This window comes from Neofelis nebulosa, chromosome 11 (genome assembly GCF_028018385.1).
Source record: "Neofelis nebulosa isolate mNeoNeb1 chromosome 11, mNeoNeb1.pri, whole genome shotgun sequence".
In the NCBI taxonomy this organism is placed as follows: domain Eukaryota; kingdom Metazoa; phylum Chordata; class Mammalia; order Carnivora; family Felidae; genus Neofelis; species Neofelis nebulosa.
This window is the reverse complement of record NC_080792.1, coordinates 66,493,651-66,519,214: the sequence shown is the minus strand read 5'-3', so window position 1 is coordinate 66,519,214 and position 25,564 is coordinate 66,493,651. Positions and strand designations below refer to the sequence as shown.

Below are 25,564 nucleotides of genomic sequence, written 5' to 3'. Positions count from 1 at the left end.
CAGTTCTATTCCCCAGGAAAGCCATTTGGTCCAGGACTCTTATTTGTTGGGAGATTTTTGATAACTGATTTATTTTCTTCACTAGTTATGGGTGTGTTCAAATTTTCTATTTCTTCCTGTTTGAGTTTTGGTAGTGTGTGGGTGTTTAGGAATTTGTCCATTTCTTCCAGGTTGTCCAGTTTGTTGGCATATAATTTTTCATAGTATTCCCTGGTAATTGCTTGTATTTCTGAGGGATTGGTTGTAATAAATCCATTTTCATTCGTGATTTTATCTGTTTGGGTCCTCTCTCTTTTTGAGAAGCCTGGCTAGAGGTTTATCAGTTTTGTTTGTTTTTTAAAAAAAACCTAGGGGCGCCTGGGTGGCGCAGTCGGTTAAGCGTCCGACTTCAGCCAGGTCACGATCTCGCGGTCCGTGAGTTCAAGCCCCGCGTCAGGCTCTGGGCTGATGGCTCGGAGCCTGGAGCCTGTTTCCGATTCTGTGTCTCCCTCTCTCTCTGCCCCTCCCCCGTTCATGCTCTGTCTCTCTCTGTCCCAAAAATAAATAAAAAACGTTGAAAAAATAAATAAATAAATAAATAAATAAAACCTGAACTCTTAGTTTCGTTGATCTGTTGTGTTTTTTTTTTTTTTTTTTGGATTCTATATTCATTTCTGCTCTGATCTTTATTATTTCTTATTTCTCTTCTGCTGCTGGGTTTGGGGTTTCTTTGCTGTTCTTCTTCTTGTTCCTTTAGGTGTGCTCTTAGATTTTGTATTTGGGGTTTTTCTTGTTTCTTGAGATAGGCCTGGATTGCAATGTATTTTCCTCCTAGGACTGCCTTTGCTGCATCCCAAAGTGTTTGAATTGTTGTGTTTTCATTTTCATTTGTTTCCATATATTTTTTAATTTCTTCTTTAATTGCCTGATTGGCCCATTCGTTCTTTAGTAGGATGTTCTTTAACCTCCATGCATTTGGAGGTTTTCCAAACCTTTTCCTGTGGTTGATTTCAAGTTTCATAGCAGTGTGATCTGAAAGTGTGTATAGTATGATCTCAATTCTTGTCTATTTATTGAGGGCTGTTTTGTGACCCAGTGTGTGATATATCTTGGAGAATGTTCCAGGTGCACTCGAGAAGAAAGTATATTCTTGCTGCTTTAGGATGAAAAGTTCTAAATATATCTGTCAAGTCCATCTGGTCCAGTGTATCATTCAGGGCCATTGTTTCTTTATTGATTTTCTGTCTAGATGATCCGTCCATTGTTGTAAGTGGAGTATTAAAGTCCCCTGCAATTACCACATTCTTAACAATAAGATTGCTTATGTTTGTGATTAATTGTTTTATATATTTGGGTGCTTCTGAATTTGGTGCATAGACATTTATAATTGTTAGCTCTTCCTGATGGATAGACCCTGTAATTATTATGTAATGCCCTTCTTCTTCTCTTGTTACAGCCTTTAATTTAAAGTCTAGTTTGTCTGATATAAGTATGGCTACTCCAGCTTTGTTTTGACTTCCAGTAGCATGATAAATAGTTCTGCATCCCCTTACTTTCAATCTGAAGGTGTCCTCGGATCTAAAATGGTATCTTATAGACAGCAAATAGATGGGTCTTGTTTTGTTTTTTTGTTTTTTTTTTTTTTTTGTCCATTCTGATACACTGTGTCTTTTGATTGGAGCATTAGTCCATTTACATTAAGTGTTATTATTGAAAGATACGGGTTTAGAGTCATTGTGTTATCTGTAGGTTTCATGCTTGTACTGATGTCTCTGGTACTTTGTGGTCCTTGCAACATTTCACTCACAGAGTCCCCCTTAGGATCTCTTGTAGGGCTGGTTTAGTGGTGATGAATTCCTTCAGTTTTTGTTTGGGAAAACCTTTATCTCTCCTTCTATTCTGAATGATAGGCTTGCTGAATAAAGGATTCTTGGCTGCATATTTTTCTTGTTCATCACATTGAAGATTTCCTGTCATTCTTTTCTGGCCTGCCAAGTTTCAGTAGATAGGTCTGCTACTACCCTTATGTGTCTACCTTTGTATGGTAAGCCCCATTTATCCCTAACTGCTTTCAGAATTCTCTCTTTATCCTTGTATTTTGCCAGTTTCACTCTGATATGTTGTGCAGAAGATTGATTCAAGTTACGTCTGAGAGGAGCTCTCTGTGCCTCTTGGATTTCAGTATTTGTTTCCTTCCCCAGATTGGGGAAGTTCTCAGCTGTGATTTGTTAAAGTACACCTTCAGCCCCTTTCTCTCTCTCTCCTCCTTCTCCTGGAATTCCTATGATACGGATATTGTTCTGTTTGATTGAGTCAGTTCTCTGATTCTCCCCTTGTGATCCAGGATTTTTTTTTGTCTCTCTCTCTTTTTTTATTTTAATTTTTATGTTTACTTATTTCTGAGACAGAAAGACAGAGCATGAGCGGGGGAGGGGCAGAGAGAGAGGGAGACACAGAATCCAAAGCAGGCTCCAGGCTCTGAGCTGTCAGCACAGAGCCTGACACGGGGCTCGAACTCATGAACCGTTTGATCATGACCTGAGCCGAAGTCGGTCACCCAACCGACTGAGCCACCCAGGCACCCCTCTCTCTTTTTTTTTTTTAAATGTTTATTTACTCTTGAAGGAGAGAGAGAACGTGAGTGGGGGAGGGGCAGAGAGAGAGGGAGACACAGAATCTGAAGCAGGCTCCATGCTCTGAGCTGTCAGCGCAGAGCCCGATGCGGGGCTCGAGCTCACGATCTGTGAGATCATGGCCTGAGTGAAGTTGGTTGCCCAGCCGACTGAGCCACCCAGGCGTCCCTGTCTCTTTTTTTTTCGGCTTCCTCTTTTTCCATAATTTTATCTTCTAATTCACTTATTCTCCCCTCTGCCTCTTCAGTCCATGCTGTGGCCGCCTCCATTTTATTTTGCACCCCATTTATAGCATTTTTTATTTCATCATTACCATTTTTTAGTTCCTTGATCTCTGCAGCAATAGATTCTCTGCTGTGTTCTATGCTTTTTTCAAGCCCAGCAATTAATCTTATGACCATTTTTCTAAATTCTTGTTCAGTTATATTGCTTATATCTGTTTTGATCAGTTCATTAGCTGTCATTTCTTCCGAGGAGAATTCTTCCATTTTGTCATTTTGGCTAGTTTTCTGTCCCTTACGTGTTTTAAAAGCTTGTTATGTGCTCTCCCCCTGCGAGCACTGCTATATTAAAGGGGGGGTCATACACTGTCCAGGGCCTCGCCCTTCAGAAGGTGTTTTTTGGAGAGTGTTACTTGCTCTCTGTTGTTGTGACTTTGGTTATTTTATTTCCCTACTTGTAGTGGTGTTTTGGACCCTCCACCAGGTGTGCTTTGATTTGTTCCTTGGAGTAGCCCTATGGCCCATCAGGTTGTCCTGGTGTATCCCTGGTAGCGACTCAGTCTCTTTTCCTCCCAGCCTCTTGGGGTTCAAAGTCCTTTGGCTTCAACCCTTCTTTGAGAGACGTGGGAAGTTTGGATCTCCCTACTTCTCTGCCATGTTGGTCCCTCCCTCAATACTGAGCAGTTCTAATTAATACTTGTTATAACCCTCCCGTGCCCCTGTACCTTACAGACAGGTAGGTAGGTAGATGGGTAGAGTTATACAGATATATAGATACATAGATTGATTTGGTTTGGTTTGGTTTTAATTAGCATTTTTTTAAGTTGTGGTAAAATACACATAACCAAATTTACCATCTTAACCATCTTTCAAGTGTGTAATTCAGTACTGTTATGTATGTTCACAGTATTGAGTAACCAAGCTCCAGAACTTTTTCATCTTGCCAAACTAAAACTATATACCCATTAAGCAACAACTCCCCATTCTCCGTCCCCCAGCCCCTGGCAACCATCTTTCTGTCTTTATAAATTTGACTGCTTTAGAGACCTCATAATAAGGGGCGTCATACATTATTTGTGTTTCTGTGACTAGCTTATGTTAATTACCATAATATTTGCAAGGTTCATCCACTTTGTAGAATGCGTTAGAATCTCTTAAGGCTGAATAATATTCCATTGTATATATACACCACAGTTTGCTTATCCATTCACCCATCACTGGACACTTATACTGCTTCTACTTCTTAGCTCTTGTGAATATTGCTATTATGAACATGGGTGTACAATATCTCCTCAAGACCGTGCTTTCAATTCTTTTGGATAAATACCCAGAAGTAGAATTGCTGGATCATGGGTAATCCTATTTTTAATTTTTTAAGGAATGTCCATACTGTCTTAAAAGCAGATGTCCCATTTTACACTCCCACCAGCAATGCACAAGATTCCAATTTCTACACATCTCCACCAGCACTTGTTACTTTCTCTGTCTCTTGTTAATAGTAGTCAACCTAATAGATGTAAGGTGATAATCTCATTCTGGTTTTGATTTGCATTTTTGTGGTAGCAAATGATGTTGAGCATCTTTTTATATGCTTATTGGCCATTTGTACATCATCTTTGGAGAAATATCTGTTCAAGTCCTTTGCCCATTTTTGAATGGGTTTTTCTGTTTTCTGTCATTGAGCTTTCTCTATATTTCTGGACATTTAATCCCTCATCAGATTATGTGATTTACAAATATTTTCTCCCATTTTGTGGGTTGCCTTTTTATTCTGTTGATAGTATCCTTTGGTGGGCAAAAAGGTTTTAATTTTCAAGAAGTCCAGTTTATTTTTTTTCCTCTTAATTCCTGTGCCTTTGATATCATGTCTAAGAAAACATTGTCATATCTAGTGTCATGAAGCTTTCCCCCATGTTTTCTTCTAAAAGTCTTATAGTGTTAGGTTTTATATTTGAGTCCTTGACCCATTTTGAGTTAATTTCTGTATATGGTGTAAGGTTCCAGCTTCATTCTTTTGCATGCAGATGTTCATTTTTTCCAGCACCATTTGTTGATAAAACTGTCCCTTTCCCATTGACTGGTCTTGGCACCCTTGTTGAAAATCACTTGACCACATATGCAAGTGTTTATTTCTAGGCTCTCTATTCTGCCACACTGGTCTATTTATCTGTCTTCATGCCAGTAACACACTGTTTTGATTACTGTAGCTTTGTAGTCAGTTTTGAGATCAGGAAGCATTAAGACTCCAGCTTTGTTCTTTTCCAAGTTTCTTTTGGCTATTTGGCGTCCCATGACATTCCATAAGAATTATAGGATAGGTTTTTCTATTTCTCCAAAAATGTCATTGCAATTTTTGGTTTTGTGTGTGTGTGTGTGTGTGTGTGTGTGTGTGTATGTTTTTTTTTTTTTTTTCAAGTAAATGCAGGGCTGAAACTCATAACCCCAAGATCAAGAGTTGCACACTCGACCAACTGAGCCAGCCAGACACCCCTGTCCTTGCAGTTCTGTTAGGGATTGAATTAAATCTGTAGAATTTGGGGTATTGTTGACATCTTAACAGAATTAAGTCTTTCAGTTCATGAACACAATATGTCTTTCCATTTATTTCTGTCTTTAATTTCTTTCAGCGCTGTTTTCTAGTTTTCACTGTACAGCTCTTTGGCCCCCTTGGTTATGTTGATTTCTAAGTATTTTTTTATTCTGTTTTAAATGGAATTGCTTTCTTGGTTCTGTTTTGTATTTTTCACTGTTAAATGTATAGAAATGCAACTAAGTTTGTTGATTTTGTGTCATTCAGTTTTACTAAATTCATCTATTCTGTGGAATCTTCAAGGTTTTCTATATAGTAGATCATGTCCTTTGCACCCATCTTATATTTTAATATTGTTTTGTAACTTTTTTCACTTAATAAATGTTTCAAACATTTCCCCATGTTTCATTTTTAGTTACAGATTTACCAAAATTTGTTAAAACCAGGTATTAATGGGCTATACAGGAGAGAAGTGATTCCAGGAACAATGTGCATTGGGCAAAAACCTCAAATTCCCCCAGGCTTCCATTTCAGCAGGACGTGCTCACATCACAGATGTATCATTGGATCTGCCTCATGAGCTGTCAGAGCATAAAGGCTCGGAGACAGGAGCCCAAACCAAAGGTCTGAAGGCCACTGAGAGGGCTGGCTACTCTCATTTGGGCCCTTCCTGCTGCTCTCTGGCCATTACTCTTTGTTTGGACTTCAAGTTCCACATGTGGGCTCCTCCAGGAATCTTTTCCTCTGTTGCAAGGGAGGAGGATTCTACCTTACCACACCTGGTCAGAACCCAGCTTCTGAGATTGACTCTTTATTCCTGCTATATGCAGAACATTTGTGCTGCAGTCGTCAGATCAGCAACCCCCAGGCAGGGGACAGGGGCCAACTGTCATGGCTCCGTGGAGAGAGTGACAACAGGGTATTGTGTGTGGTCTGAGGAGGGGTGCAAGAAGGTGTCCAGGAGGGGGGACCTGGAAGCAGAGCCCCAAGGAGAACGGACTTTAGTGGGTGTGCAGGGAGAGGATGCTGGCCATTGTCATTCAGAGGATGTGACATTGCTTGGCAGCTCTAGGATCCAGGGAATGGATTACTTTCTCTTTTGTCTCTGTCACAGTACAAAGAAAGATGGAATGCAGGAGGCAGTTGGGAATTCATCTTTATCATTGTGCTATGCCACAGTAAGGGTTTTCTAACTAGTCAGGCCATAGATCCTTTTCCTCAGCTGTACCTCAAAGAGCCCTTTAGAAAAAAGGAGGTCTGTTTCTACTGAGGGAATGTGAACCACTGTTTTTCTTGGACTGAAGAATCTAGTGCTAAAAGGAGGTAGGGAGCCAGCACTATGCTCGTGGCTTTGTGTAGGTGCACTACGGTATTTCTTCTGCTTTGTGGCACATCTCTACAAAAGCAAACACGGTGCCCATTACCCCAGTCACACCTTTCACCAAAGCACATCTTGATCTCACAAATGTTCACGTGTGAAATGTGACGTCTTCGAAGCAATGTGACATGGCCTCTTAATCTCTCTCAGAAGGTGCTTGTAAGGGTGACTGTGTCTTCCCCATTGTTCAGATTAAATAACTTATGAGCAGTAGGGCTGAGAATTCCACCCAGGTGCATTCATTGCTCTAACCCAGGCCTATTTCCAGCCCTCAGTTCTGTCTTCCCTTGGAGCCTTAAGGCCCCCTCCAGCTTAACAGTTCCCTCCAGTCTTAACAAAAGCCCATTCCACACAGCTTTGTGGAGCTGAAATGTGAATCTGATCGTGGCATTCTTTTGCTTCAGAGATAGCTATAGAAGATGGTCTGCTTTCCACAGTGGTGCCTTGCTGGGCCCTGCCCCTCTCCCAAGCCTCCTTTCTCCCCACACTGCAGCAGCTTGTCAGGCTTATTCTGCATTTCATGCCATATCCCCTCTGCCTGACATTCCCTTCCCTCCTCTTCTGGCTGACTTCTCCTCAACCTTTGGGACTCACTTCAATTGTGATTTCTGTAGGAAGGCCAAGCTTAGGTAGCTTTCCACCTGTGCAGACATCCATCACTAGGAGCTTCCTGAGTGCAGAGCTGAGCCATTCATAGCTTTACTTTCCCTCGACTTAGTCCAGTAGCAGGCTCATAGTAGACAACCACCAAGGTGGATGGATGAGAAAACATCCTATTGATGCTATGAGTGGGTTAGTGGTCAAGACTCGTGCTATGACGAGTACCTGTGCAACAGAGCCGCTCTGCTAAGGTAGCCTCTACTCTGAGTGTTCTTGGGGAGTCAGGCTTGTCTTTGGCTTGCACTTAAGTGATTTTGATGTACTTCTTGAGGGGACATACAATGTCTCATATACTTAAGGAATTGAAAAGCACTCCTATAGTCAGGTGGATACTCCTCCCTGATGGCCTTCTCAAGACTGTCGCTGAGTCAGCTAGAACTTTTTTGGTGAAAATGATAAGTATGCAGATCCAGTTACCTTAGGCAGAAAAGTGAATGAATTAGCATTTTGAGTAGTCTCTTGTATAAAAAACTACCCCCAAAACCTGCTGGCTTAAAACAATAGCTGTTTTATTATTTATTTGTGATTGTGAAACCTGGCCAGGCCCAGCAAGGACAGCTCAACTTAGTTCTGCATAGAATCTGCTGGGGTGGCTAGAGCAGCTTGGGACCAGAAAACGTCAGTCTGGGTCCTGTGCCAGGGCCTTGATTCTCACTGTTGTCTGGGTTCTTTGACCCTTTTAATGTGGCCAGCTTGGAGGTCTCTACATGGTGGTCTCAGGGTACTTTAACTTCTCACATGGCAGCTGGCTTTCTCCAGAAGTCAAAAGTAGAACTGGACCTGTTTGAGGCTTAAGCTCAGAACTAGAACAGCATCACTTCAGTCACATTCTGTTAAAACAGGTCAGAGAACCAGCCCAAATTCAAGGAGAGGAAAACACACAAGGGCAGGAGTCCTGGGGAAATGTGGTTCAGTGGAGCCTAATCAGATAGCTGCCTCCCCCGGCCTGTGGGACTGAGGTGTCTGGGGTGATCAGTGCTCAGTATAGCAAGTCCAAGGCCAAGCCCAGGTCATCAGGACTAGTTGGGCACATATGCATAGCTCTCACTGGTGCTCTGTCTCTCTACTTCACCTTTCATCTGTTGGCTTTAAGTCACTTCCCTGCAGGCAGTGTCATCCTAGCCCTCCAGCATCTCCAGGAGTATCCCCTCCTAGCTTCCCCTGGAGGAGAAGTACATTTCCATACTTGAATCTCAGGCTCTGGAAAAAGCAGCTTATGTGGCCTAACTTGTGTGCCTCAGTTTCCCCCTCTGTCAAATGAGGATGTCAGAACTATCTACTTCAGAGGACAGTGTGAAACTTAGAGAATATCCTGGGCTGTGCTGCCTGCAGGGCTTGAGTGGCACATCAGATGCTCATTAGAGCATGTCATGGACTGGGAAGAAGAGGTCCACAGGGCTTACCCCAGTGTGACTCTGCCTTTCCTGGAAGGAGTAACTGGCTGGCACCTCCAAGGACTGGCCCATTGCAGCTTCCTGAGAGGTCCTGAGTAGAGATGGTGGTGCTAATGGGGTTGACACTCCTTGCCACTGCCCTCACCATACTGGGAGACATCTGCTCTTCTGAATTTCACGAGGCTCTTAGTGGTACTAATCAGTTGCCTTCCTCTGGTGTCTGGCAGGACCCTGAACCTCACTTAGTCTCAGCACTAAGTGCCGTGGTCTGCACAGCCTGGGCCCAGAGCTCCTACTGTCCTTTCTTGTTTCTTGAGGCTTCCCTATCAGGCATTTGTCATGGCCCAGATGGGCAAGAAATCCACCTTCTTGCTACTGCTTCCCTCCCAGGTCCTCAGCCTGTGGAAAAGTGTGGCACATTCTCAGCAGCAGCATTTCAGGCTCTCTGGCTTAGCACACCTGGCAGCCACCTGACCCAGGAAGGGTGTGGTGTGCCAGTGTAGTTGTGAGTGCACAGGCACAGGGGTACCAGTTTGAGCATTCCCAGTCCTTCTCACCTGTGTTCTCAGCACCTGCCTTCTTTTACCTACTGTATATTGTTTTCTGGATTCTTCTTTTGAAGATGAAGGTGGGACTAATTAGGGTCTGCCATCTAGACTGTGGAAGAACAACTTGCAATAACTCTCTTTCCTCATGCCCCCCGAGTGTGCTCCACTGCTGGTTCTGGCTCCTTCAAAGCTATAAGAGTACCGAGCTGTGTTGGGGCTTGTCTTGGGAACCCTTGGAGTAAAAGCTCAGATCAGACCAGGGCTGAATTTCCTATATGTTTGGGACAGCTTTGAGTATGCATGTGCTCTAGGAAGGCGATCGGTAGCCACTTGGCTAAGTTTCACCTTTCACTGTAGAGCTCTGACTCTTGAGTATGTACCTGGAGGTGACCGAGGGTCTCAGGGACCAGACTGGAGCTGCCAGTATGATGTCAGGGGCTTGTAGCAGGCTGTGTTGTCTTGGATTTCAGTAAGTAGACGAAATAACATGTAATGTGATTTCCAACCTTCCTAGGGTTTCTCCTTGTTCTCTGAGACAAAATGGGTCCCTTGCATTTGGCACACCTGCTTGATACTGGCCTTGCACAGCTGTTTTCCCCACTACCACATGACAAGAAAGAGAGCACATTTCCCTTTGTTTTGTGGAAGCTCAGGCTCAATTTGCCTGCAGGGGTATGGCTATCCAGAAGAAGGTAAGGTGAGCTGGCTGTTTCTTGGGGCCCATGCTGGCCATTGCCTTTTTGCGTACCAATATTTTATTTTCTACACTTAGGCACTAGCCCTAGCAGGACTTTGAGCTCTTAGGCAGCCACCACCTGCCTCTGCCCTGCCCCTCCCTGCCTGCACTTGCCATCATGTGATTCTAGAGCTGGTAACCCTCGTTCTGGTGTCCATGCCAACTCCTCTTGGGTAACAGAGACAAAGCATCCTCAACTAAGATACTCCTCAGCAATAGCACCTTGACTATATCAGTGATTGCTGGTATTCATCATGCATCTAATTTGTCACTAACCAAATGTTACTGAGCAACCACTCACCAGACCTATGCTAGAAGCTGAGAATGTGGTAACGAACACGACAACAATTGACATGCCACTCTTACCATGAAAGCAGATGAGGGACCCAGACAAATGCCCACAGGCCCCAGGCCCCAGGAATACTTCTAGTCTGCTGGGTTTCAAGCTGTCACGACGCCTTTGCCAGTCTGGTCCACCAAACTATAGCTAGCTACCTAGCTTCATGGGCTCCTGGCAGGGTCTGCACCCTGCACTCTAGGAGCTAGTAGCTATAGTCCTTCCCCCTAGACAGACTGAACATCTGGTTGAATGAGGGCTCATCCTGTAGAGGAAGTTCAGCCAGAAGAGATGCTGAGAATGCTGACTTTCCATGGACTTTGATGCAGCACAAATGTATAGGCGGTCTTTTGGAAGCAGAAGCATGATGAGGGAAGTGATGCGTGTGATCGCAGTCAGCTACTGGTCCTACCCAGCTGTCAGCGAAGCAAAAAGGCCAGGGTGCTTATGTGTCCAGGCTGTCAGCCAAGTGCAGATCCATGGGATGGGGAGATGGCTGGAGGTATAGCCGTTGTGACTCAGCTGTTGTCGTGACCTGCTCATAGCCTTTACAACTGTGTGTCCTCAGAAGGTGGCCAGCTCTTGTCTGCTGGACATTTGTGCAAGTGCCCAGGCGATCTGTGGACTCAGTTGTTCTAGTGACAGAATGCTTTGTGCCACTTTTAGACTAAGGTATTTAATGTCACTTGGAGAGTCTTCCAGCAGTTTATACTTTAACTGAAACTGTTAGATCACTCCACTCTTACAGATAATTTATCAACAGCCTATTATTTTTTCCTAGGAGCAGTGATTAAAGATATTACTCAGATAACCACCATTTCAAAATTTTTGACTCTGTTGATATTGTCCAATGAATACAAGCCAAGGTAGACGTTGTGTGTGTGTGTTTTTTTCTTTGTTTCTAGGCAAGCCAATTTTTTCAGTTGATATTCACCCTGACGGGACCAAGTTCGCAACTGGAGGACAAGGTACGTTCACAGAGTAACAGAGGGAGTACTCACAGCCCTGCCACCTTACTCTGCTTCTCCTGGTTGTCCACTGAGCTGAAAATAGAACACTTCTGTTTTTCAGTATGGATAAGATTCCATTTAAAATGTATAATTATAATCTATTATCTGAATAGGTTAAATAAAAATTCTTTTTTGGCTCTAGTGTGCTTGCTCTGTATAAATATTTTGGTAGTGGGTGTATCTTTTTAATTCCTATTCATTGGGCTAATATTAAAATCAGTTTGCATCCCCAAGCCCCAACTTATTGAACACAGAGAGTGGCAGGTGGTCCCGTGGATAGAGCCCCAGTCCCAGAGACTAAGGTTGGTTCCTCATCTTTGTTCTGGCAACACTTGCTCATCTGAAAAGGAGGAGGAGGTGACTGAACTATGGAGGTAGTCGTGTAGTTATTAGGCCCATTTTCTGGGTTCAGAGGAATTTGGCTGAGTTAGAGAACAAGTATGCTGTAGGCAAGTAAAATGCCCATGCCATTTGAAAATACGGTCCATAGCGTTGTCAGTGTACTACATCCAGTGTTGCGGTGTCACAATAATAGCCCTGCTTAGAAAGTCATTTATCAGGCCACTACACCAAGATATATATATGGTGGCATAAAATAGCATTCCCAGAACCCAGTCCCTGGTAGCTTCCACCCCAGAACAGTGTCTTTCTCTGGCCAGCGACTCCCTGGATAAGAGTGCTTCTGTGAGTTCCAGGTCCTCAGGCTGGGTGCTGCAGAGTGGGCTGTCTATAGACTTCCTGCTGCAGGGGTATGCAGGGAGGTCTTGATTTCCTTCCTGCATGCTGTGGGCTGCACCCAGAAGGTGCCCATCATGTCACCTACGGCCACTGGACTAAGCTGAGGGACTGGGTTTTTTCCTCATCCATAAGAAGAGGCATACCTTCCCACCCTTCTCAATAGAGTAAGGTCAAGAAGAGCTGTTTAGGAAATATTTTTACATAGTGGCCAATAGGCAGTTTCAGGTATGCCTTATGGTAATTCTTATCTGTCCATTCGTAGGCATTTAGTGGTTTTTACTCCTCTAAACTAGTTCAATGAGGGGCTGGACTTTTCGTTAGGTATCAGTAATGGAAAGCTTAGAAAGAAAAATCATTGCCAAGATGCACACATAAATTTTTTAGCAGAATACTGTATCACCTTATAACACCAGAACAGTAAATGCCCTCTTTCAGTTGATCTCCCATCTGCAGGTGAAAGCAAAGGGCAGATAAGGTAATGAACCTTTTTTCCTATGTTCAGGGCACATTTCATTCAGCCATGGACCCAGGCAGCATCTGGAAAGGGACCAAAGTATCGACAGGGATGTGCTGCTATCCTTGGGTCCTGAAAGGGTGCTTGGACATCAACTTTTCCAGCTCTTCATCTTACAGATGAGGAATCTGGGTCTTGGGCCTGGATGAGGACCTTCTGGGAGTCTGGAGAGATCTGTGTTAGAGGCCAGACCAGACCTCAGTGCCCTCCTGTTTTTTAGTGCAGAGTTCTTTTCAAAGTCAGGTTGGCCTCAGCCTACTACTAAATCCACATCGGTTTTGATCCCCATAAACACTTGTTTCTTCATCTTTTCCATATATTAATAATGCAAATTTAGTCTCCTCCGATCTAGTCCATTATGGTTTATGAAAGCTAAATGAGGACTGTGTCTCAGAGTTAATATCAAATTTCTGCTTATTGCACATTGAAATTATTTTTGCTCCTTCATTCCAGGACAGGATTCTGGGAAGGTTGTGATCTGGAATATGTCTCCAGTCCTCCAGGAGGATGACGAGAAGGATGAAAATATTCCCAAGATGCTTTGCCAGATGGACAATCACTTAGGTATTACAGAGTGGCCCTTTGCAGGCTTTGCGTGTTGGCAGAGTGCCCAAGGTTAGCACATGTGTTTGTAATTAGAAAGATAAGGCCCCGTGCGGCGGTAACTCCCCTCGGCCTGCTGTCTGAAGGCACAGATGTTGGCTGCACACCTGGGTGAGTTATTCGGCAGAAGACTCGGCCCGCCCACAGAACCATCTTTGGACAGTCTGCAGGTACCTCTGGTGATTTCCTGCTCATGAGTCGTTACTGCCTGATACCATGGGGCTTTGGGGCCAGTGACCTGGAAGCAGTAGGGTTCTGGGGAAGGGTGTATTAAAGACAACTCACCGAAATGTCTCAAGATTGCCACTGTGTCACTCTGAGGCCCTCTGCCAGGACCCTTTTGTTGGTCAGACAGTGTTGTGGTTTCCTTTCCTACATTTAGCGCCTTAGTTTCCTGCCTCTGAGCAACAGGGTGACTGTATCTGGCTCTGGTTTCCAACCTAGTTGCCTCCCCGGAGATGCTCCATTAACAGTTATGTCCTCCCTTCCTTGACTCTGTGTGTTCTTGCTCTCCCATCTGTCTCTCAGTGCCCTCCGACGTGGAGTACAAGTCACAGGCAAGCCGTTTGTGGGCTACAACTTGGATAGTGTCCCTTGTATTGCAGGGCTCCCAAAGGCCCAGCTGTGAGTTGCTCTGACCCATCAGGAGCCAAGGAGGCATTTCTGCTGGTCTTAATTTATAAGTGCAGAACCAGTCAACCTGCAGTGCTGACAAGTTTGGAAAATCCAAATTTAAAAGGGCTACAGATGGGATGAAGTCAGAGATTTATGCTCTAACAGGCTGCTCCTCTGAAAGTTTTGGGAAGGGCATCTCAGCCTTTTTAGTACTTGCCCTCATTTTAAGAATTCTCCCTGCTAAGAAACATATCTCATCATGAGACAGCCCTTTTGAAATAATGAGATTTAGTTATCAATTTTCATGGAAAATTACCTTCTCCTATTGACTATTTGATCCAGCACTAACACTTCTCAGGTTGTACAGAGTGTTGCCCTCCAAACTCTGTCCTGGTCATTTGTTATTACAACACAAGTAGAATAGTATTTGAACTGGATTGTTCTTCTGAGGCTTACCCACAGTGGATGCCTTGAATAGTTGAGACAGAGTAGGTTTTATAAACTCTTTGCATCTTGCCAGACTCTGCATAAAGCAAATGGGCGTGACTATTGGATTTTCATCACCCTATTTTTTTTTCTTCCCAGCATGTGTGAACTGTGTGCGGTGGTCAAACAGTGGGATGTATTTAGCTTCTGGGGGAGATGACAAACTGATTATGGTGTGGAAACGGGCTACGTAAGCATCATTTTCCTTTCTTCACATTTTATTTTTAGAAGCTTCTTGGCTGGTCTTAATCACAGTCACCTTTTCCCACTCTGGCACTGAAGTCCATAGAGCTCCAACTTCCTGAGTAGCAGGAAGACACATAGGCCAGGAGTAGCTGGGGCCTGACCAGGGTGTCAGGAGGCCACCTACCTGCCTGGAGACCTGCTCAGTCACCCCCTTACAGGGCTGCAGAGTATCTACCTGAAAAGCTCATTCTGTCCATTGCTGATGTTGGTGGTTTTGTTTGTTTTGTTTTCCAAATGAAATTTTCCAACATACAACATAGGTAAACATCAAGGTGCTCTGATGGGATTTGGGGGAGGGGACCCAGAGCCCACCCTCTTTGCCATTCACCTCATTCTCTGTCAGCCTCACCCTGGGATAGTAAGGAGTACCCCTTCAAAGTCCTGCTCTGTACCCACAATGAACTAACCATCACCTACAAAACATTTTCTTTAAACCTAGACTGAGTCTCTCAGGGTGGGTCCTGGGACTCTGTTTCATAACCAGCTCCCCAGGTAACTCTGGGGGCTAGTCAGACTAGGGAACCAGACCCTAGCCCACTGCCTAGCCAAAGTGGCCCCATGGACATGGCCATGAGAGCAAAGACATGCTGTCTCCTTTGGTCCACTCGGTGAAGTTTTTCTGTGGGTCTATAAGAGTTCTGTGGGAGCAAAGGATGTTAACAGAGGCTCTGTGCATCAATGGTGTTAACACCACCTTCATGGGGACCCACCCAACTGCTCACATGGCAGGAGCTATGAGTGCTTTCCAAGAGGGCTTTAAAAAGACTGTTGGTTTTGCTGCTTTAGTCAACATAAATAACATATTTAGTATATAATTTGGAAATCTGAAAAAAATATATAAAAGAAATCACCATCCCACCACCCGAAGAAAGCCAAAGTTAATATTTTGGTATTTTTTGTGTGTCTTAACCATTTTCCACGCATAGATGATACCCATGTTACATGTATTCTTTTTCTTTACATACTGATATCTAGCTGTATAAGATGTCCTGTGGCCTGCTTCTTTCACTTAATTATATATGGTGAACATTTCACCATGCAGTGGATAGTCTTTTACCACAAGATTTGTGATGGCTATTTGGTATTTGATAAAGTGCATGGAACATAACTTACCTAATCAGCCTCTGTTGTTCACCAATTCAATGCTTTCCAGCCATTGTCTGGTTTTGCTTTGTTCTGTCTGCCATGATAAGCTGTGCTGCAGTGAGCATCTCTGTGCAGTGCCTAGAGCATGCCTGGAGTGCCTTTCTGACTCCTCTTTCACACAGGTACATCGGCCCCAGCACTGTGTTCGGCTCCAGTGGTAAGCTTGCCAACGTGGAGCAATGGCGATGTGTCTCTATCCTCCGGAGTCACTCAGGCGGTGAGTGGGGCTGCCTGTTGGGGTGGGTGGCCCTGGCAGCTGTCTGAAATCAGCAGCAGCACCTCCACAGCCCCCGTGGACTGTTTTGGTTCTTAAAGCAGCCTTGCGTCTGGGCCATCCCTCCCCATCACCATCGGTCACACCCAGCCTGTCCCTCAAGGTCTGTGCAGTTACCATCCCCACTGCCTGCCTCCAGCTGCATTCAGCGCCCCCACTCCTGCCCTCATGGGGTATATGTTTATATCTTCAATGTAGAATCCCCACGTTCTGCTGTTTTTCCTGGTGAACTGAATCACTACCTTCATCAGTGGATCACTAAGTCTGTAAGCACACTTTATTTATTCCACAGAAACGAGCACACATAAAAAGGGGCTCAAGGAAAAGTTTTTCACTTGACCTTGAGTAATTTCGCAAAATGTTTAATAGATTTGGAATGGAAAGGGACAGGTTTGGACTGAAGAGGAAGAAGGGCAATCAATAGCTGTCATAAGCCATGTGCTGTACACTCAGATGCCAGGGATACTAGAGGGACTATACCTCAAAATAGAAGCCTGTGGTCTTGCCCAAGAATGGCCTGAAGTGTTTTCCTAGTCAGGGTGACAGCAGAAGCCAGAAAGGCCTGACGTGCATGGTGGGTTGGCAGCATTTCACCACTGCTAGATCTTTACATACAAGGCAAGGGAGCAGCACAGAGTGGGGCTGGCTGAGTATCAAGGACCAGGACACAGATGGTTCTTGCTCCCCGTTAATGAAGGTGGCCTTTATCGTGGAAGAGACAGGAGACATTAAAAGCTTTGAGGTATAAGAGGGGGATCATTCTGACAGGTTAGAGAAGAGCCTGTTTTAGTGGCTCAGATGAAAACTGCAAGGGCCTGAACCAGGCCTGGGATAATTGGGATAGAGAGGGAGAATGACTTGGGAAATTCTTAGGACAAAGCAAGTGAGGGACGAAGGAGATTCCTAGCTGGTGCCTACATTACCAGTGGTGTCCTCTCTCAGGCCATAATGATAGTGGGCTTACAGGGATGGACACCAGTTCAGTGTGGCATATGCTGAGTTTGGGGAGCGGGGATGGGGAAGAATGTCACAAGACCCATTGGAATTGAGCCTGGAGCCCTGGGAGAAGATGGGACAAGAGTGAGAGGTTTGGAAGGCATCACCTATAATCTGCTGACAGGATATGCTCTGCAAATACTCTACAGACATGTTAAAGGTGAACAGACTTACCTCTAGGTGACCATAGATTAATTCTACATTTTTGAAAACTGACAGAGTAGCATTGTGTAATTGTTGATAGCCATAAAAACGTGTAACTTAACCTCACTTATTCACAGTTGCTCACAGCAAGGTCTATCTAGTTGGGCTCCTCTGGAACTTGGAGAAAGTGTCCATGCAGGTGTTCAAGTGTGGGGTAAGGCCTCAATGAGACCTTTGATGGGTTTCCTAATCTGAGACTTGGGCTGAGCCATAACCTCGACTTCTCTCCAGGGCTCTTCTTTACCAGGCAAGTAGGGTTGCCCACTTTCAGCAGGGTTACCCACTGCTTATTCAGTGGTCCTGATAGCAGCGGTGGGCAGAACTGTTGGAAGAAGAAAAATCAGTGGGAAGGCAGAAATAAATAGAAAACACTGGGTTTTAAAAGCAAAGCGTGAAAGGGGCGCCTGGATGGCTCAGTCGGTTAAGCGGCCGACTTCAGCTCAGGTCACGATCTTGCAGTCCGTGAGTTCGAGCCCCGCGTCGGGCTCTGTGCTGACAGCTCAGAGCCTGGAGCCTGTTTCAGATTCTGTGTCTCCCTCTCTCTCTGCCCCTCCCCTGTTCACGCTCTGTCTCTCTCTGTCTCAAAAATAAATAAACATTAAAAAAAAAAATTTTTTTTTTTAAAAAAAGCAAAGCGTGAAAAACATACACTTGGCATACTTAATAGGGGGATAGGGAGAAAAGACCTAGATGAAATTAGAAGTAAAGGGTCTAGGAAAACATTTAACCTAGAGGGAAAAAAATCATCAGAGTATAGCATAATGTTTTTGAACTAAAAAAATAAAATAAAATTCCAAAAAAATATAATCTAGAAAATGCAAGTTTTCAGAATTGATACCATAAGGTTAAGGAAAACTTCTTAAAGTAGTTAACCAATGAAGAAGTTGGAGTCATCAGAAATGACTCCTAATACTAAATTATTTGTTGACTTGTTGATGCATTGTTTCAAGCTTTTAAGAAAAATTATTCCAAAATGTAGAAATATTTATTCTTCAAAGGAAGCTATAACTCTGGGTTTCCAAAACTTAAAAGAACACACACACACACACACAAAGCATAGATGAATATGAAAAAAGATAGAAAAATAAGAAACATAATGCAGGTGAATTTGGTAACTTTGGAAGAATTTTGTGTAAAGGTAATCTATTACTCTTAACAACATACTAGGAGGTTAAATAAGAAAAGATAGTTGGGGAACCTGGCTGGCTCAGTCAGTAGAGCATGCGACTCTTAATCTCAAGGTTATGAGTTCAAGCCTCACATTGAGCATAGAGCCTACTTTTAAAAAGACAGTCATCTTAGGAGGTATTCTGAAAGGAATATCAGATAATTCAGCATCAATTTCTAAAAAATGTTTTTAAAATGGCCATAGGAAGTTATTTCCTTAACCTGAAAGTGTCCTATGTCTTTTCAAACCAATGGCAAATATTATAACTCAAAGTTGTTAGAACTTAAAAAAAATTGAAAAGTACTTAGGACTAATAAAAACGAGTCATTGGATTGGTCTTCTATAAGAAAAAATTTTTTTTAATTTTTTTTTTAACGCTTATTTATTTTTGAGAGACAGAACACGAGCAGGGGAGGGTCAGAGAAAGAGGGAGACACAGAATCCGAAGCAGGCTCCAGGCTCTGAGCTGTCAGCACAGAGCCCGACACAGGACTCGAACTCACAAACCCTGAGATCATGACCTGAGCCGAAGACAGACATTAACCAACTGAGCCATCCAGGCTCCCCAAGAAAATTTTTAATTATTCATCTTTCATTAGTACTAGCAAATTAGAATATCTAATCATAAAAAGAGAACTCTTATACAGCAGGAACAAAAGTTGTAAATACCCAGGAATAATCTTACCAAGAAATATATGAGGTCTGTAAGACTTAAACTACAAACCTTTTTTGAGAGAGATAAAATGACCACTTGATAAATGGAAAAACTGAATAAAATACACAATTTTTTCCTAAATTCTTTTAACAAATATTTATTGAGCACCCAGTATGTTCTGAGTACTGTTCAACCCTCAGAGAGTTTACGTTCTTTTAAAAGAGACAGACAATAAACTAGTCATGTCAGAAACTAGAAGTTAAGTGCTGGGGAACAAAATAAGACGAGGTTCTCGAGGAGGCCTCACTGAGAAGGTGACATGCAAGGGAAGACCAGGTAGAGGTTAAGGGACAACTGTGTGCACATCCAAAGAACTTACCAAGCTAAAGAAATAGCCAGGGCAACAGCCTTGGAGTGTGGATGTGTGCTTGGTGTATTCAGAGAACTAGGACACAAGGAGTGAACAGGGGAGGGAAGCAGGGACAGGCCTTCTAGGCCATTAGGAGGGGCTCTTCTCTGAGTGAGATGGGAAGGCTCAGTAGGGCTTTGAGCAGAGAAGCAAGGCCTGTGGCAGCTGCATGGACTATGGACGGCACTAGAGAGACCACTGATGAGGCTGCTCACATAATCTTGGTGAGAGACAGTGGACCTGGGTTGTAGCAGTGGAAGTCACAAGGAGCGGTAGTCAGAGGCAGAGTTCCTGGTGGATGGGATGTAGGGTATGTGAGATAAGCAAAGGAATCAGGACGGCTTCCTTGACTGTGGCCTGGAGGGTGGTAAGGATGCATATGCCATCACCTGATGGAAAGTGTGTAGGTGGGACAGAAATGTTTGCTGGGGGAAATGTTTAGAAATGCTTTGGGGCATGTTTGGTTTGCATTGTCTAGCAGGGGTGTAAGTGTCCTGCTGCATAGGCATTTTGATATGTGAAAGTTGAGTACAGGGGAGAAGCATAGGTGGGACTGGAGGCCAAGGGTAGAGGTTGGGCTTTGGGGTGATGAGGAACAAGTGAAACAGGCTGAGTCGGAGAGGAGGCCAGTTTAAGACAGTGGAGAGAGCATTTGAAGGAAAAGTGATTAAGCAGTGCATCACATGTTGCCTGGGGGTCAGGTAAGGGCGAGGATATTGACCATTGGACTTGATGGCATGGAGGCTGCCCATGGCCTTGGCTACTGCTGTTCGTTTTGGTGTTGTTGGGTGGAAGACTCATTGGAGGATGCTCAAGAAAGACTGGGATGGGGAGGGGAGGAAATAGCTAGATTGAACCAGGCTGGGTTTTGTCAGGCACATGTGAAAACACGGGAGAAGAGCAGAGGGTTATGGTGGACTCTAATCCGAATAGGGAGACAGCAGAAGGCCCATAGCACCTGCAAGCCCTGTTGGAGTTGAGAGGGAGCTGGAAGCACTGGGTTGATGGTAGGAGTGTGGGAGGGTTGGAATGAGACCAGGGAAGAGTTGCAGTGATCTGTCAGGGAGGGTCTCTGGGCATGACTGGGAATGAGTGCCTGAGGTAGTAGAAGCCAAGGCCACTGGAGGAGGCTGTGAAGTTTAAGGATCCAAGAGCCTTGTGTCAAAACAAAACAAAAGATTATCCTCCTAGAATCAGCAAGGATGATGATGAGAGTTTCTGGAGTGACATGTGACCAGAAATTTAACTCTTTAAGTGCAGGAGGGTGTCAGATATATGTAGATGTGCAATGGGAAGGAGAGGGAGTGGTATAGTCTGAAGACTGAAACTCCAAAACAGGGGTTTAGGGAGAAAATTATGTCACTTATGTGGATTTACAGCATAACTTAGCAGTGACTCCGAAGGGCATTCGGAATTATAAGGAAGGTTGTGGAAGAAAACATTCAAAGCTTCAGTGATTTAAAATGTCATGGGTTTGGGACCAAAACTTAACCAACATTGAAGTCAGGTACATGTACCTAACAACTTGATGTATTGTGAAGGAGGCATCAGTTATCAATTATGGAGATTCTATCACAAGTGATAGAATAACCATTATACAGTTTGTGGATGAGGGGAGAGTAATATAGAGCTTCACTAAGTATAGCATGCACTGAAATAAATTCCAGATATTAAAGAGAGAAACATTCTAAATAATTAAAGCAGAATAAAACAATTGAATTGTTGCAGAATTGAATATTTATCAGACCTCTAGCAGAGAGAATATTTTTGAAGGTTAACAGGCAATAAAAGACATCACTAAGGAGAATAACAGACTTTACGTCATAAATCGCCTGCGGTGTTAGGAAGTTAAAACTGATAGAATTTGCAGCTAATGCCTGTATTATCAATAGTCTATGAAAATTGCTAAGAAAATGAAATCTCCTTTCTGGAATTCTCAGCTGACTACTTCTCTGCTCTAAGACTTAGGTACCGCAGTGAAATTCTGATGTTTACACATTTGCCCCTCCTGGCCTGGAAGCTCCTAGAGGAGGTTCTTATTCCTCATTTTTATAGGCACTACATTTGTGCTTGTCAGACCTGCTGCACAAAAAACCTCCCAACAGACAAGAAAGGAAGAAAATAGTCTAAGAAGACAACTTTGTTAGACAAACATGTGAAAAATCTTCACTTTCATTACTAATCAAAGTGAAGTTAAAATATAAAAATGTACTTCATAAGTTAGAAGGGAAAAATCATAACCCTCAAGCTAATAAGAGAATTTGAAATGGACATCCTGCTTATAAAAGTGTAAAGTTCTAGAGGTCTCTGGAATGCAGTCCACAGGGTTAAGAGAGTCTAGACTTAGGAAAACCTTTAGGCCTTCTACCCAGAGTCCCACTTTGCCACATCAGTCACAAGAAATAAACCAGAGTGTAGAGAGTGGCATATGGCTGTGTGTTCATTAGCATGAAAACCTGGAAACCAGTTATAGTTCATTGTTAAATTAGGTCTATTTATGGTAGTGAATGCTCTCAAAGACAGGATGCAGGGGCGCCTGGGTGGCTCAGTCGGTTAAGCATCTGACTTCAGCTCAGGTCATGATCTCACGGTCCGTGAGTTCAAGCCCCGCGTTGGGCTCTGTGCTGACAGCTCAGAGCCTGGAGCCTGTTTCAGATTCTGTGTCTCCCTCTCTCTCTCTCTGACCCTCCCCTATTCATGCTCTGTCTCTCTCTGTCTCAAAAATAAATAAACGTTAAAAAAAATTTTTTTTTTAAATAAATAAAAAAAAGACAAAGAATGCAGAGCAAAACAGGAGAAGCCCTCAGGATCACATAGGCTATTAGAATACTAAATGCGTGGGGTGGCTGGGTGGCTCAGTCAGTTAAACATCTGACTCTTGATTTCGGCTCAGGTCATGATCTCACAGTTCAGGAGATTGAGCCCCTCATCAGGCTCTGCTGTGACAGCATGGAGCTTGGTTGGGATTCTCTCTCTCTCTCTCTCTCTCTCTCTCTCTCTCCCTCCCTCCCTCCCTCCCTCCCTCCCTCCTTCCCTCCCTCTCCCCTCCCCCTCTCTCATGCACACTCTCTCTTCCTCTCTCAAAATAAACATTTTTTTTAATTAAAAAGAATACTAAGTGCAGCACACTAGTGTGTATGCTGTGTGAAGTACCAAGTACAATACCATGTGGGAAAAAATGCATTAAGCTGTCCCTGAAGATTTTTTTTAAAAATAGAAAAAAACAAAATAGAACTTTTGAATATTTTGCTTACACATTTTAAAAAGTCCTGTGAGGAGAGGACTAGAAAGCTGTTAACTTGATGCCGTGTTTCTGTTTCTTCATCTCTCACCAGCCATTCTCATACCTAGCACTGCACCAGGCACAGAGGTTAGAGAAAAGTCACACCTGGATGGTGAGATGGGCCTGGTCATTGTCACTGTCACAGCTGATCTATATCAATGCCTTGGTGTGTGCCTGGCACCGTGCTACAGCACTTTTTCACATTTAATCCTTGTAATAACCCTCTGAGCTTTGTTTTTTGTTTTTTGTTTTTAATCTGCATTTTACACATGAGAAAACTGAGTTACAAAAGAAGTGAATATGAATAATTGTGTTTGGGGGCTCTGTAGGGGAGGGATGCTCTGGCAGGATCTTGGAGATGAGGTCTGGTTCGTGCGAAGGGCCTGAAGATGGTCCCGCTCATTTGGTACCTATTGAGTGCTGTGTGCCAGACATTCTGCCAGGTGCTGTACCTGTAGTGCTCAAAGGGCTCTCAGGCCCAATTGGGATCAGAGAAGCAAGCTTAGTGAGCCTGAGGCCACAGACCCAGCAGGTGTCAGAGCCAGGGTTCTTCTACGTAGCCCCAACCTCTCAGCTATGATCCTCAGTTGCCTCATCTGTCAAAGGGGTGATTGAGGTCACTTGGATGCTTCAAATGTCATGACCAATTCAAAAACATTAGTGGGGAAGTTTTGCAGATTGGTTTTTAAGAAATAGTCTAGTTATGATCTCAAGTTTCCTCAGACATGGAATGCTAGGGGTACTGGCCCACTTGGCAGACAGGCGTTGCTGAGTGCCCCCCTAGCCAAGTCTGTGCACCAGGTAAGAGACTCACTACCAGCCCTCTGTCTTCCAGATGTAATGGATGTAGCATGGTCTCCCCATGATGCCTGGCTGGCCTCGTGCAGCGTGGATAACACTGTCGTCATCTGGAACGCTGTGAAGTTCCCAGGTCTGGGCCTCTGACTGGGTGGTGGCAGAAATGGGCTGCTCATCTGGAGCAGCGTGGGCTCTTGGTCTCCTTAGGCTGGTGGCAACAAGTGCCTCATAGTGGATGAGGATTCACATTGTCTTGTCAGAGACTCTGTTCTTTTGTTCTGCATCATTGACATTTGTTTAAGGTTTTAAAAGAGGTTTATGTTAAAGAAAATTGTAAATGAGTGCTAGCATGGATGTGCTGCAGATCATGAGGCTGATAGGATGGCATCGCATGTACTTGGGCACCTGGCACCCCCACATACACATATGCCCTTGAGGGTATGGCTTCCCGCCACTGGGGTCCAGCCTTCGCTCAGTTGCCATCTACTCTCTGAAGCCTTTGAGCACATACAGGCTAACAAATCCAATTTTGCAAAAGATTATTTTTCTTATTAATGTGTTTAAAGTCACAACAGATGGCATAACCTGGCATATCACTGCAGATTATAACTGGTAAGATACATATCCTTTTTCTGCTAGTATCTGGAATATGTTTTCTTCATGGGCTAAGAAGCATCCCCCGTGACCTTGATCCAAGTCATTTTCTCTCTTTATAAGCTACCAAGATGTGTAGGTCCATTTTCATCCTGGTCATGGAGTGCTGGAGTAGTATTTAGATTATAGATCCCTAGGACGTGCCATCCCACACACCTTTGTCTCAGTGATGACTTACAAAGGACTTTTAGCACAGTGCCCTTTCCCCTGAGCTGTCAGGCCAGCTCCTTATGGGGGGAGCTGCCAGGGAGGTTCACATCAGAAATGCTGATGTCAGAGCCCAGGTGGGCATGACCTTCTGTTCAGAAAGGGAAACCACTGGCAGAGCTACCAACTGCAGGCAAGTCCAAGAGGCAGAATTTGCCTCTGGCCCAAGCCTGTGTCCCTCCTTGCCTGCCCTTTAGGGGGCTCATGCATCGTGCCTGCCTCCTAGGTACAGTCCTTCCTTCAAGTTGCTTTGCCTTGATAGAGATCAGATTAGGGGGCTCTTCTGCTTGTGCCCAGGGGTGGGAGCTGACGAAGGTAGACGCCTGAGATCCCTTCTCTTGGCTAACCATTCCATAGCCCATGGATTGCAGCTCATGTTTAGACAGACTCATCATTTTCCCCTAGCTAATACCTTTCCAATCTCTTCTTTTTCTCCACAGAAATTCTCGCTACTCTGAGAGGCCATTCTGGCTTGGTAAAGGGGTTGACCTGGGACCCTGTTGGTAAATACATTGCCTCTCAAGCTGACGACCGCAGCCTGAAGGTGTGGAGAACGCTGGACTGGCAGTTGGAGACCAGCATCACCAAACCTTTTGATGAGGTAAGGATCCAGCCCAGGGAGCTTGGTCCATCAGCCCCCACTGGCCTCAGTGCACAGAGGAGGAACTGGCTGGGGTCCAGACCTCATGGGTGAATGCGGAGTTCCAGGGCCTGAGCAGACTGGTCAGGGTTCTCTGGGGCAGGCCCTCTGCCCCAAAGAGTCAGATGATGAAAATCTTTCATTTCTCAGATGGTATTAAATGTCCAACTTTGAAGTGAGAAAAAGCTGAAGAAAACCCCTTAGCAATGCTCCCTCACCATTGTGCCACACAGGTGGAGGAGACCCTCTCTTTTATTTTTCCTAACTGTGCTGTGGCTTTGCTCACTGACTTGCACTCTGCAGGCCATCCAACATCTTTCTAGGCTAGCGTTATGAGTACAGTGTGCACAATGTCTAGAGGTTGAACTGCAGTGACTTGTAAAGTATTTTACTGTCTCTTCCTTTATTTGGGTTCTCATTTCATATGGAATCAGATCTTAAGTGCCTACTGTGAGAAGGGCAGTATTAGGTAAATGAAATGAAAGTGGACTAAGATGGAGTC

At 44.2% G+C, this 25,564-nt stretch overlaps 1 protein-coding gene across 5 annotated transcripts in view; it reads left to right on the top strand.

Annotated features, from left to right (window-relative positions):
* LOC131490529 (protein HIRA) overlaps positions 1–25,564 on the top strand; it is a 103,970-nt gene that overhangs the window by 21,552 nt on the left and 56,854 nt on the right. For 3 of the 5 annotated variants that reach the window (XM_058692975.1, XM_058692976.1, XM_058692977.1), the window contains 6 exons: positions 11,322–11,384; positions 13,132–13,242; positions 14,482–14,572; positions 15,897–15,991; positions 23,599–23,694; positions 24,863–25,023. In XM_058692975.1, coding sequence (XP_058548958.1) covers positions 11,322–11,384; positions 13,132–13,242; positions 14,482–14,572; positions 15,897–15,991; positions 23,599–23,694; positions 24,863–25,023 — 617 coding nt within the window. The other 2 variants (XM_058692978.1, XM_058692979.1) reach the window with 2 other exon arrangements.